Source organism: Tetranychus urticae, chromosome 1 (assembly GCF_039701765.1).
Source record: "Tetranychus urticae isolate SD_2017Ah chromosome 1, NJAU_TeUrti_SD_1.0, whole genome shotgun sequence".
NCBI classification, from domain to species: Eukaryota; Metazoa; Arthropoda; class Arachnida; order Trombidiformes; family Tetranychidae; genus Tetranychus; species Tetranychus urticae.
Genome location: NC_142958.1, coordinates 11457483 through 11472410, shown reverse-complemented (window position 1 = coordinate 11472410; position 14928 = coordinate 11457483). Strand labels below are relative to the sequence as shown.

General features: G+C 33.2%; 1 protein-coding gene across 1 annotated transcript; it reads left to right on the top strand.

Annotated features, from left to right (window-relative positions):
- The first annotated feature begins 2515 nt into the window (after positions 1 to 2515).
- On the top strand, positions 2516 to 6192 carry LOC107361395 (thyrotropin-releasing hormone receptor-like). Its single transcript, XM_015928219.3, has one exon. The coding sequence runs from the start codon at positions 3960 to 3962 to the stop codon at positions 5688 to 5690; it is 1731 nt and encodes a 576-aa protein (XP_015783705.2). The 5' UTR covers positions 2516 to 3959; the 3' UTR covers positions 5691 to 6192.
- The last annotated feature ends 8736 nt before the right edge of the window (positions 6193 to 14928 follow it).

Here is a 14928-nt window from a genome sequence, read left to right as displayed (position 1 = left end):
TTTGGAATGATCATGAAACCACAAAATAGACGGTTTAATGGTTGTTGTTCATATAAGTTGAGAAGATTGAGCAACGATAATTCAATAGATTTAGTATAATCTGATTTTATCAAAAGTCAATCTTGATGACATCTTGTTTGAGTGAAAAAAGCTGTCAACCTTCAATTAAAGTCATGGCAAGTTAAAACAATGAATTGATTGTTCCATGTTGACGAAAATAAATTGACTAATAAAAGGCAAATTTTCCCTGCAATATAATTCTCATTGTTGCGATCAACATATGAAAAGAAAGTTAAACATAAAAATTGAGTTGCAATATTTAGGGTGCATCTTTGATCCCAATACTAATATAACAATGTTTAATAATAATGAGCTTGAAAGAGGTTGGGGAAAAAGAGAGAAAAAATGAGATTTTTTTGCTTTTTTATCATTATAACTTATTTCGATATCAACATCTTTGCAATTTGCTTCTTTATATCGTCATTATTGCTAATATCAGGAGTATTATTATAGATGATGGAGAGGAATGAAATGAAAAGAAAAAAAGTAAAATCTAAAATCTAATAATAAGCAAGTTGAAGGGTTATACAGCGGTTCATCAACCAAAATGTAAATTGAAATTATTAAATAAACCCAGGGAATTGGTAAGAATAGGAATGATAATGGATGACTGAGCATAAAGTAATAAACAGATAAGATGCAAATAAAGAAATATAAAGAATCACAGAAATGAAGATAAAAAATCCTTCTTTTTTTGCAAAAAAATAGGTTTGTACTTTTGTTGAACCATCAACAATAACTCAGGGCTTGACGCTGGCAAATTTTGATGAAACAGGGAAAGAAGCAATTCGGTACGAAAAGGAGCAAATTTTTTGGGTTACTTGTTAGGAGAACTTTCATGATGAAAATATTAGTCATGATGATCTAGTTCATAATGTATACAAATTTTTAGTCGTTAATAAGTTCTTATCAAGTTTTTTTAGACCCAGTTGAAACAATATTGAATACTTAAATCATGTTAGTCGAATTTAGTTTTTTTGTCAAATTTCCTTTTTGTCTGGAACCAGTTACTTAAAACCATTTGAAACAAGAGATGGAAACGCATTCAAAATTACATTTGCTGGCTGGCTAATTCCCCTGATTGTATGCGCGAATGGGCTGTGCGATTAAACTGAAAGTTAATTCAACGGGGTAAAGTAACTTCGAATTCAAGCAGAAAAATAGACATAGTGACATAGTGCTTGTAAAAAGTACGCTGTCATATAAGCAAATTTAAAGACTCATTTACATTCAAGAAAATCAAGTAGGAAATAGTTTCTGGTGTCTATGAAATATTAAAACACAGTTAAATACGATCAAACTGGCCGAGGGTATCTACAAGCTTATATTCTGTTTTCTCTAATATCCATTACTTTGAGTTGACTTTCATATTTCATGAGTAACTGTAATTTTGAATTATAGTAGCTTTCAATGAAACCAAAACTGAAGCATAAATTAATTTTCTATGGTGTAAAATTTGACTGATTGTTTTGAATTAATTATGATATCAATGATTGAAAAAAAAGAAATTAAAATTTCCACCAAACTCTATTGCACTCATTGATCACTGAATATTAGCTCGACCACTTTGATGTCCATTAAATTGTCCACCTTATCCTTGTTTACCAAGTTAAATTACCATTTCATGCTAATTATAAACACTTTTCCCTTGTCACCTTGACTCTCCTTTTGTCATTCCCTTCCAGAGACGCAACACTCATCATGTCTTTCCCATCCATGAATCACTGAGCAATTGCTGTTTTCATCGAATAAAGCAAATTAAAAAAGAAGAAAAGTTCAATTCAATTTTTCTTTACCTTGTCAATTGTAATCATCACAAGGTTAACACCATGTCAGTTGAAATACAAAATAAATAATAACAGCAATAAAAAGCAAAAAGTTAAGAAAAAGAAGTGAAAAATTTTATGCTCGATAAAATTGATAATAATTATGATCATTTTTATTTATGCATTTGCTTGATTCATTCATCATTGTAATCATGATAATAACGATATTGACTGAATCTTGGAAAAACACAAAACAACAAAGAAAAGAGGAAGAAAATTTACTGCGAAAAAATCAGTTAACTCTATGATTATTGGTCATGGAAAATGATTCATTAATTTTACCTTTTCTCTTGATTCTCTGTTATTTAAATGGATAACTTTAAACAGTGTCCAATATGTTTGATGATCATGAATCAAGAGATGATAATAATGATGATGCTGGTGATGGTGGTTATGATGACAGAATGAAAACTCAGTCAGGGTTACATTCAGCATCAATGTATAAACCATGCTCAGAGAAAGACGGTAATAAGAAGAGGAGAAGAGAAGGAAAGCAAAAATTTTCTTCTCTCTTCAATCTTGTTCAATTCGCGTCTCCAGCCATTATCATCCTTATCCCAACCCCTGAAAAAACTCCCCATGTAAACTCCTCCTTTCATTGAGTTTTCCTTTTCAAGGAACCGTTCAAGATGAGAAAGAAAGTTGAAGACGAAAAGAGTAGAGAGAAAAGTGTTTTGTTGCCAATATTTTTTTCTCTTCATCTTCATTCTCATCTTTTTGAAACATAAGAGAGTAACTTTAGTCGAGTTCAGTCCAATGAAGAGTGTGATTCTCCTTTGCGTGTGTTTATCAATTCCTTTTCCATGTTAACCTTGTTAATATGTTTATACAGCAATTACCTTTAGCCAGAAGCAGCTCATCATCAACATCATCAAAATCATTGTAATCATCATTAAATTACCATTGTTACAAGTAACATCATTTCAATCTGATTTGGTTTCCAATAAAAAAAGCGAAAGAAAATAGAAGAGAAAAAAGTAAAGAAAATTGGCGAAACCAAGTAAACAATTGAAATTATTCATTTTACTCAACTTGAAATTCAATTTTAACCCTTTTCTCCAAACGTGAATTGAATAATTTGAAAATGTTGACAAAAAAAGTGACAAAATTACATTCACTTTGCAAGTGAAAATACGAAGGAAAAAAAGTTTCTCTTTTCACGATTTCGATTGATGATTTGATTCCCGATTTTCATCTATAAATGTGATATTTCAACTCAACTAATCAACACCAAAAGACTGTGTGCTATTGTGCCTAAAGCATCAATTCAATCAGTTGTTATCAATAGTTGGGAAGGAAGAGAAGAAGAAGAAGAAGAAAAAAAAGGAAAAAAGTTGAACAAAAATTGTATTAACTTGTTCAAAAGGGAAGCAACAAAAAATTGTTATTGTAAACTTTATCATGAGTAAAGTGTTTCATTGTGTGTTTACACTTTTCACGATGAATAAGTGAATTTGTTTTGAATTGGTTTCCATTTGATATTATCATTTCAATCCATTTAAACTTGAATGTGAATCTTGATCTTTCGGCTTCAACATTCTTCTTTATTCTGGGGTTACATTATCGTCAACTTGAACCAAAGTGAACACAAGTGTAAAGACGGAGAAGAAGGGAAAAAAATGTTGAAAAAAACGAATCACTGTTGACATCTTTTACTTTCAACCCTTCACCATGACAACATGATGATTATTTTTGCTTCATCGTCATCACCATCTTTAACATTGTCACCAACATTATGATCATCATTTGTTGGATGTAATGATATTCCATGTGAACAAAATTGTGTTACCTTTTCCAACCATGAATTAGTCTGTGCAAAAAGCATAATAACGAAGAAGAAGAAGAGGAAAAAGAAAAGTAGATAATTTCATTTTTCATCTTCTGGTGAGATTACCTTGATGCTTACCAGTTGTGGTTTACTCTTGTTTGTGATTAAGGTTAATGTTTAAATCAATTATTAATGTGTGATTAAGTTAACCAAATTGATGACAATCAATTGTTGTCGCTCATCTTGATGCTTTATTTGCATCATTATTTAATGTAAAGCAGGCAAAAGTGAAACTGCACCAAATTATGAATTCATTAGTCAATTCATACACTGACCTTTTACCACAACCAACAACATTATCATCATTTGCATCAACTGATGCTTATCATCCAGTCACTCATTTTACCTCTTTTCTTGCCTCCCAGTTGGTCTCTTCATTATCGGCCAACCTTTCAACCCAGGGTTACCTTGATGAACCCTTGAACCTAACTTATTTAACCAGTGAAAGTGACTTGACTTCACCTTCAGGTTCACCCGAGTTGCCCTCAACCAGTAGCATCACATTAGCCAACCCCAGTTACATTGAGTTTCGTGATCGATCACGCTTCTGGATTCAACGTATTCTTGTTCCGCTAGTTATGATTATTGGTGTTATCGGCAATTCAATGACCATTGTCATCATGACTCGACGTCGGATGAGAAGCTCAACCAATTTTTATCTTGCTGCCTTAGCATCAATCGACATGATGTACCTTATATTCATTTTTATCCTTTCCCTGAAACACTATCCGGACGCTGACCATTCAACCTTTTACTATTACTGGGTCTTTTATCCGTTCAGTTTAATGATTGTCGATGGTTGTTCCAACATATCAGTCTGGCTTACAGTTACTTTTACCTTTGAAAGGTTCATTGTGGTTACACATCCAATTCGAGGTAAGGTCATTTGTACAGAGGCAAGAGCCAAAAAGGTGATCCTTGCCGTTTTCATCATTTGCTTTACTTATGTTTTACCGACACCATTCGAGTGGATTATCGTTGAAAAGTTGAGTCCCTTGGATAATTCGACTCGAATTGATGTTCGCTATTCCGATTTTGGTCGCAATAAAACGTACAGAACAATCTATTATTGGACAACCTCCGTGCTGTTCACCTTTCTTCCATTAACACTGTTGGCCTTTTTCAATGCTTTCCTCATTCGATCAGTTCAACTCTCCCGTCGAGCTCGTTCTGAAATGACCCAGTCAAAGATAACAACTGCCTACTCAACAGTCTCCAAAAGCGATCCCGATCCAAGTCCACGGTTGGGTCGCAATGGTGTAGTCGCTAGTGGAACTAGCAGTGGGTCAAACAAGGTTGACCATTCGACTGCTCAAGAGACTAAGATAACCATCATGTTGATATCGGTTGTGGTGCTTTTCCTGTGTTGCCAGTCACCAACAGCAATCATGTTAATCTATTCGTCGCTCCGTGATGACGGTCGCAACACCAATGAATACTATTTGCACATAGCGTGGAACAATATTTTCAATTTCCTGGTGGCTGTTAATGCGGCCGGCAACTTTGTCCTCTATTCACTGCTCAGTCAAAAATATCGTCGAACCTTTGTACAGCTTTTTTGTCCCTGCATCAAGGGTCGCCTTTCCCGTCTCCAATCATACCAGCAAACCCTTTACCCTTCCAATGCAACCACCATTGGTTATTCAACTTCATCCGATAAACGGTTCAATGAACTTTTATCCGTCTCAAGTGATTCCAAGTCTCGCGGCGGGTCAACCTCACCCCGAGTCTCAAGAGTCGGTCTGCCTGGGAATGGGTTTGACTTTGGCGGTCGACCAAACAGTAATTACAATCTTAATCAAACCCCAACAACACCGACAACCAACATGAACTTATTCAACAGTAAAAGTTGCAACAACAACAACAACAACCAGACGGACCACAATTCAGGTGGAAACAGTGACCAACAAAATGACTCGACAAATGTAGTTGAAATTAATTGCAGTACAAATGAAGACAAAGGATTGCCCGATTGAGGAACGCAAAAGTGCGCTCAAAGAAGCGACCAAAAAAACGTTAATTTAACCATCAATTGTACAAGAAGTCTAGTTTGTTGTAACAATCCAAGCAATTTATTGTAACAATTGAGACTAAAGTGTCTTAACCGATTCGGTATTTAATATTTTTATTTCAACTTTTCAATGAAAGCAAATGACTCGAGTTTCAACTTTTGCATTTCCAGGACAAAAAGCAAAAGAACAGTTGATATTGAGAGGAAAAGGTCAACTCAATGTGGGCACAACTAATGAACAGACAACACTGTAATTATACGTTAATATGTTTAATAATTTTGTTCAATTGTGGTCAACCTTGCTTGATGGACAACAACAAAAATCCAAACTTAATCATTTGAATCTCATTTTGCCTTGAAAAGCAATTCAACTGTAATAACATTTACAAAAGTCAATAATGATGATTATAAAAGTTATAAATAATGATATCAATATTAACCACAAATAAAGAAAATCTTTTTTTTTGTTAACGAAAAAAGAAATTCAATTTTTGCTTTTAAAAAGAGTAATTTTTTGAGGAAAAAATGATTAAAATTGAAGCGACACTTTTATAAATCTTTTCATTTTCCATCAAATTATTTTCACTGATTTACGGTGAAACATGAGAAAATATGACTCGAAAAAATGCAATATTCTGTTGGAATTTTTGCTTCTTTTTCTACTCAACTTGAAAGGTACAAAGTGAGGGTCAACTGTTGACCTTTGGACAATATTTATGATTACTTTATGATTGGATTGTTCTCACCGAATCAAGATAATCTGATCAAAGTGTTTGTTTCTCTCGTAAATAACATTATCATGAAATGAAAAGTCAAATTATTGGCCAATTTTTTTTCTCCTCTTTTCAGTTTTCTTTTCATGAAACATTGAGATATTTTTCACTCTTTCAAATTCAATTGTTTTCTCTTTGTTTTCCCTTTTTATTCATCATCATAAATCAGAATTATCAGGATAACTGGAAAAGAGAAAAACGAAAGATGAAAATTGATTCTTTTCATTTTCTTCTTCTTTTCTTCTTCTCCTTTCTTTTCTCGCCATTCATTTCCCATTCTTGGGTCAATATTATTTGTTAAAAAGATTATCATTATTGGCATTAATAATAATCTTGAGCTAATAATAGGGCAACATTTGAGTTAATAAAACATTTAGAAATGAAATTAATAACAATAACTGTTATATAATGATGATAACGATAAATGGTAATAAATATTGAGTGAAGAATGGTGAACAAATGAAATTGTTTTCCTATTATAATGTTGTTATTAAGGGAAAAGTGAATAAACTTGAGAAGATGAGTTTTTTGAAACTTCAATTGAACTTTCATTTCAAAATAATATGATTCAATTGACGGAATAAGCAACAAGTTAAACAACTATGAAAGATGAGGTTCTCTTGACCGATCGGCAAAAAAGAAAATGATTTCCATTAAATTATTATTGCTATCATTATATTGGAGACGCAACTTTGATGATGGAATTTGCAAGATTTATTTTGACAACAGAATCCAATTTAGTCAATGAATTTATTAAAATAGTTTGGTTCAACAAATGGCGAGATAACTCAAGGATGGAAATTTGTCATTTCAAGATTCTTCTGAAAATGAAAACTTTTTTACTTTTTGTTGGATTCGTTGGAAATTTTAATAAACAAGTTTTTTATTGACATTTTTTGTAAATACATTCATTAATCTCATTTCAAGGAATTATATGAAAGCGTTTTTGTCAAGAATTTTCATAAATCATTTCGATTCAAATGAAAGAAACATAAGACGTCATTCACTAATTTCAATTAATCAAGAATAAAGAACTAATTGTTGAATCGTTTTGTGATATTACATCATGAATCATGTACAGAATTAAATTTTTACAACCAAACATTGAACATTTCATGTAATCTCGGTCGAAAAATCATTTCCTTTCAAGTTTAGTCCAAAATTTTTATCAACTTTTTTTTCTTTCAAGAACAATCTCAAGTATAATCTCCAGTTTATTTGAACTGAAAAAAGAAACGTTGACATTCGAGTTTAGATTTAGTACTTTTTTAATTGATTAAGACTTGAGCTGAAGTTTATGTGATTAGTGAATTGCAGAATTGGCAACTTCAAAGTTTCAAATTTAAGGAATTCGGTCTCAATTCTTTATTTTGCACAGAAATTTGTAATTTCAAAAAGCTACGATTTTGCTACATTTAATTTTGCATCGATTTCGAGCCATCTAAGAACTTGATCTGTTTAGTTCATTAAGTGTTAGTTTGCATTAAGTTATCGTTAGAATTGAGTGAATTTTGCTTCTGGAAAAGCATTGATCAATGAAACATTTACTTTGCAAAAAAGTCTAGAGTCGAGAAAAAAGTTTGACTAAAAATGTTATTCTTGTTTACTGTTAACTTTACCATCAACTGTTCAACCTAAAGCACTCTTCATCCTCCTTTGAGCCTTACTGTTGACTCCTGGTGAACGGAAGAACCTCGAACGACAGAGTAAACAAGAAAGCAAAAGACAAACTATTTTGAGACTTCCTGAATAGAGAATCCATCCTGAGCAGGGAGGAAAGTAGACAGGCACCAGAAGAGAAAAAAAGATGAACATGGAAAAGATACTTTATCAGAGAATTGAGTAATGAAATTTCAAAAGTAAATGTTGACAAACCATAATGGCCAATACGGTCAATAATTGAGTTGTAAAACTTTTTCCTTCTTCAAATGTAAACAGTAATGATGATTAAAAGAATATCAAAATTTCCATTCCAATGAATTTCGAGGTAAACTTTGCTCCAATTTCTGAGCTCATTTAAACTTCAATTTTCGATTCAATTGTTTCTCCATTTTTAACCCGTTTACAACCCAAAAGTAAACTAATTTTTCTGAAACTCTTTCTTCTTCAGCAAAAAAAAGTTATTCAATAATCAATCATTGAATATAATCCTTGGAAAGATTAATGAATCTGAATTTTCTCTTTGTTTCATTCGATATCATTTACCAATGAAAATGATGATACTGATGATGATGTTATCATTAGACCTGAACAACTTATACCTTGTGAATTGATGCAAGAAATGAATGAACATAATGATCAATAACGGTTGTGTTTTATTGACCATTATTGTAATTATCAGCCTGAAGTTTGGTGCAATCGAAAAATTATGAGAACAAGAGACGAAAAGAACAAAATTTCACATTTTTCGTTGCTCGACATCATTAATATCATTATCTTGATTTGGTTCAAATTACACCATTTTTTATTCTCATTTCCTTACCACTTTCATCCCATGGTTTTTAAGGTGAAAATTAACAGAATCAAGAGAAAAGAAGAAAAGTTTTTTTGAATGAAACCCAAAAAGTCGAAGGTAAAAGTTTCATCTCGCAATCAGTTGAATAAGGTTTAATTTCGTCCTTCTTCTTCTTCTCTCGATGATGATATTCATCTTATTTCATCGTATTTCATCTTCTCCCATGTAAACCTTTTACCGTCAAAAATTTTAATCTTCCCTTCAGTTATGCTTGTTCCTTCAGCTACTGATGAATGTCACTTGAGCGACTTTCAGCTTATTTTGCATTTTTACTTTTTTTCACTTTTCTCTTCTTCTTTTTTTTTGCTTTCAAGGTTTACTTTTTGCATTTTGGTTTGTTGCCCATATTTTTGCAGCTCACTCACCATCTTCATGATCATCATTTTTCTTCGCCTTCAAGTCTCGTATGATTTGCATGATTAAAGGCGCAAACTTGAAAGGATAAGGATGGAAGAAGAAGAGAGTGAAATGAGAAAAAAAACTGATCAACAGCAGAGGTGAACAAAAAAGGTTTACCAAGGATGAAGATGAAGGTGAACGAAAATATTGAACAATCGAGGAAAAGGAATTGATGAGGAAAGTTGATGAAGAGTAAACGATTACGGTTAACATTGAATTGATTTAGTTTGTCCATTATTCAATCAATTACCTAATCAAGTTTCGATTAACTTTTCGAGTTTTTTTCTTCTTCTTCTTCCTTTTCTTTATCCTGTCGCCTGTCCTTCTTGTGCTTCCAAGAGATTTTCATCTTTTCCAAAGTGACTCAGATTTTTGACATTTTTATCTTGCACATTATAACTTTAATCTCATCAATTGAACCTGACAAAGGATGGAACAGTTGATCAGTTTCGACCAAGACAACGATTTTCCAATTTCAGGAGAAGAGAAGAAAAAACAATATTTTCATGATAAATATTATTTTCAAGAGTAAACTTTGAAAGAAATTGATTGATAAATGTCTTTACAGACTCTTGCCTGGTTAGTCTTTGAAGAAGGGTAAAAAAAGGTTAATTTTGCTATCGATAAATAAAGGTTAACAGTAAATTGATTTGATAAAAATAAACTGACCAAGGCTTCGTCGCCATTGATTATCAATTTGTCAAGCACAATTGCTGGACAAAAGACAGACAAACTTTGAAAAACTCGAGTTCAATGAGCAAGAAGAGTTTCATTTTAAATAAAAACTGGCTGCCAAAGAGTTTAAAATAGAAACTTGATAATAGTAATCGAACAAAATTAATCGGAGAATTTCCTTTTCGTCACAGTTTTGCTAAGAAAATGACTTCAATTTGTAGTGAAACGAACGAAACTCGAAAAGATTGGGATAGAAAATAAAATAAAATCAGAAATTTCGCTTTTATCATTCATCTCTAGTGAGATGTAATTTCATGGTTTTTGAATCTCACGTTTGGTTATCTATTTGACTTCCATGGACACAAGCTTCTGAAAATTCAATTCATCTGTGGTTGAACAAGATTCAATCAGCGAAAAGATTTTACTTCTGATTTCATAGATTGAACGTTCATGAACAATTCCAATTTGTTTCAGATGATTTTCCACTTCTCCAGACAAGAAATTTCGACCTCTATCTGTTTGAATTATCGACGGAAATCCAAACAAGCTAAAGTATTCATCGAGAAACTTTACCACGTTTTCAGAGTTTTGATTTGCAAACAATTTTGCGTAAACAAATCTTGTTAGAGTGTCAATCAGGACTAGAATGACTTTTTTAGCACCTTGTTTGTATGTGATTGGACCTTGAGCGTCCATCTCCAACCTATCCAATACTGAATGAGGAATAGGCTTTAAGCCTGGTTCAGCATAAGTGCAATTATTAGATTTACTTAAATAACAGATAACACAATTAGCACATAATTCCTTAACTTTTTCGTATAAGAAATTCATCCAAAATCTTCTCGATAGTTGCAAATAAGTTTTCTCAACACCGAAGTGTCCACCAAGAGGAGAACTATGTTCATCTTCAAATAACCTTTTCAAAACTTTTTCGTTGATCACAACACGATTAACATCATGTCCAACTGTTGGTTTTCGGAAAAGTAAATTGTTAATAAACACAAATTGTTCATGCAACGTTGATTCAGGATTAGTTGTTAACTCTTCAATGATTTTGTTGATCTTTTCATCACTCTTTTGTTCATTCACTAGATCAACTTTCCAATTGTCATTAGTTTGATAATGATAGACGTTGTTAAAACTTCTTTGTATAGTTGATTCACACGTTTTAACACTATGAATTTCAGATTCATTTAATTGTTCACTAACTTTATCACTATCAATTGACTTTAAATCAATCAAAAACAAATTTTCAATGTAATCAGCTTCGGGATCCAACAACTTTCTATGTTCCCATTCATTTTGATAACGACTTAAACAATCTGGACCATGAGTTTCACCTTTCGTGTAAACTACTTTAAACTTGTAACTCGACAAAATGATTGTCCATCTCTCCATCCTTTGATTCTTAAATTTTAATTTCGGTAATTGACAAAGGGCATGATGATCCGTTTCAACTAGGAATTCATCACCGTCAAGATAGTGTCTAAACTTCTTGATTGCAATCAAAACAGCTAAGCATTCCTTTTCTGACACTGAATAAGATTCTTGATGTTTAGCTAATTTTTGAGAGAAAAAATACAATGGTTTCCAGTGTTTAACTTTTTCAATAGGAATATCTCTCAAGGATTCATATCCTTCTGGAAGAGATTGATCAGCATCTTCTTGCAGTAAAATACCACCAACTGCAACATCACTTGCATCAACAGATAACTTCTTTCTTAACTCAGGGTTGAAATGTACAAGAAGTGTAGTTTCGATTAACGATGCTTTTAACTTATCAAGTGCTTCATGGTCTTGCTTCAACATTTTAAATTTCCTTTCCTTTGAAACCAAACGATATAAAGGAGCAGCTAACTTTGAGTAATTCGGGATGTATCTCGAGAAATAATTATAACATCCAAGTTGCGATTGTAATTGTCGCACAGAATTAGGATAAGGTAATCTCTTCAATGCAGTAACTTTACTAGGATCTGGACGTATTCCTTCCCCAGTAACCAAATGTCCAAGTAAGAGTAATTCAGTTACTCCAAATTTGCATTTATCAGTTTTAATCTTGAGATTCCAATCTCTTAACCTTTCCAAAACTAATTCAGTATTAGTTAACAATTCATTCCAAGTTTTACCAATAACTGGAATATCATCAAAGTAGCCTAAGCATTCTGTGTAATTTAGACCATGCAAGACTGTATTCATCAATCTTTGAAATTCAAAAGGAGCACAAGCGAGACCCATTGGAAGTCGCTTATATTGGTATTTCCCATCAGGTGTAACAAACACAGTTTTTCCTCTTTCACTAGGAGGAATTTCAATCTGGAAATATCCTTGATACAAATCAAACATGTTGAAGTGACTAGCTCCACGGATTGCTTCCAAGCAATCATCAACTCGAGGCATTGGGTGAAAAATAACTTTAGTTAATCGATTAACTGCCCTCAAATCATTTAACAATCGAAAAGATCCATCAGGTTTCCCAATAAGTAATGCCGGCGAACCACCTTCAGCGTCGCTCGGTTCAATAATATCATTGTTTAACAAATCAGCAATGATCTTCTGATACTCTTTTCTTTTCTCAATCGTACATGGATATGGACGTTGATAAGGTACAGCATTATCACCAATATCGATTTTGATTGGCCATTTTTCCCATGGCACCAAACCCAAATCTGCCTTATTCTGACTGAATACTTCAGTGTAATTCATCAAGACATTAAGTAATTCCGATCGTTGGTCTGAACTCAAATTCGGATCCATACGATTACTTAAACGTTCAGCTAAACTCAACTCTGGTTGTTCCATCTTCAAATACATTGGTATAATGTTATCAAACTCTTGATACATTACAAACTCCTTAATAAAACTTTTAGTCTCAACATCTTGTTGAACTTGTTTAACTTCTTGAGGAACTTCTTGTTTAACTGCAACTTCTGGAGGATTTGAATCCTCATTTGCTTCTGACCAGGGTGGAAAAGATAAATTCAAAGAATCCAAAAAGCTTTGCTTCTGTTGAACTGAACTTATAGATGGTACTTCAGGTTTGTCAACCAATTTAAATGATTCTTCCGGAGTACAAAATCTAAACATCAATTCATTATCATGCCATTTACTTTCAGGGTTTTCTTTTAAATTCACTTGATAACAGCCACCATGATTTAGCATACCAACATAGAATACATCAGCAAACCGATTCCCTAGCACCATAACAGGCTCTAAGTTTCTCATAACTTGGAACTTGATAATCTTTGAAGTTTTCATTTTAGGATGTTTAAGAATAGCATACGCTGCGCCTTCCACTGCTTGAAAGGTATCTGCAATTATTCCACGAACTGCAACGTTTGAACTCAAAATGTATGCTTGTAATTGCCTCGACAAAGTGTAGTCAATACATGACGTACAGGCACCAGTATCCAATAATACATCTCCAATCCTAATGAACTTCTTATCAGGATAATGAATATTTAACCTTACTTTAGGGAAGTTTGTGATTGATTCATCAATACGAGTAATCAACTCAACTTTAGGTTTATCAACCTTCTCAACTGATTTTTCCACTTTATCAGTTCTTTCGTTTACCATAAAAACGAGATCACTAGCGTCAGGCGCTCTTGCTAATTGCTCATTAGCGTACACAATTTTGCTTTTGTTTAAGCCTTCATCAATGAAATTATTACTTTCTTTAGCAACCGGAGTACTTCCACTCGTACTCGCACCTTGACCAAACGTAGGCGCATTTGCCATTCTCAAATTAGCTGGAGTAAACTTTTCATTGGATTTCGACTGATTCCCAGAATCAGATTTTACACGACGTGGTTGTCTGCAAACATTAGACGTATGTCCATTACGACCACAATTGTAGCACCTTAAAGGCTGCTTTCCTGCATAGGAATTATTCCTACTTTCATCCTTCTTCTCGACTTTATCATCTCGCTTGAAGGGAACACTTTTAACTGCTTTAGACTCTTTAGTCTTTTCCTCTCGCTTTCGTAATTCAATATTATATTCATTTACCATAGCAGCAGTCAAATCATCAATGTTACTAACTGATCTGGTTCTAATCAATGTATCTTTAAGTTCTGCAGGAACTCTGATTAAGATATCTTGAATGAATTCAGTAGGTGAAGGCTCTCCTTTCACTTTTAACACCATTTGCTCTAATTTCCTTATGAACTCAATCGGAGGCATATCAAAAGACCATTTGAAATTATGAAATTCCGAAGTCGCCTGAGAAATGCACGCTGGGTTCCTTAAAGCTAGTTCCAGAGCTTGGATGTAACTAGTACTTGAGTGAGATTCTTCATCTAACTTCTTAGCGATTGGTAGAAACTCGTATGCCATTGCCTTCTGCAATACATATAATTTGTCATCATCATGACACCGTTCCAAACTAAGTTGACGTTTAATAGTCTGAAGCCAACCCCAGGCATCCATGCCTTCAACAAAATTGGGTAATTTCGGTAGCTTCGGCTTAACACGATCACTCGATACAGCGCCAATACTTAATCTTGGATTATCGTTACCAACACGCCTTGAATTATCAGCATAACTTTGACTTAATTCAGCATTAGGAGGATTTGAATCCTCGATTCTAACTCGATGTTCATCATTAGATCTTCTCTGTGTATTTGAAACACTTGGTTGTTGAAATACTTCATCACCATCATTACCTTCTGAATCTCTCATTAATTCATTGAAATTGAAATTAGGTTTAACAGTGACAGGGTTTAATTCAGTTCGACTCCACTTCGAAATCATGTTTACCATTAACCGTTTAGCTGGTGAACTAACTTTCAGTTTCTCTATCATAGCTTCGGTATTCAGAACCATTGTTGGAGGATCAGGAC

What these genes read in the sequence shown, in the direction of transcription:
- LOC107361395 (XM_015928219.3), top strand. Translation starts at nt 3,960, where the DNA reads ATGAATTCATTAGTCAATTCATACACTGACCTTTTACCACAACCAACA.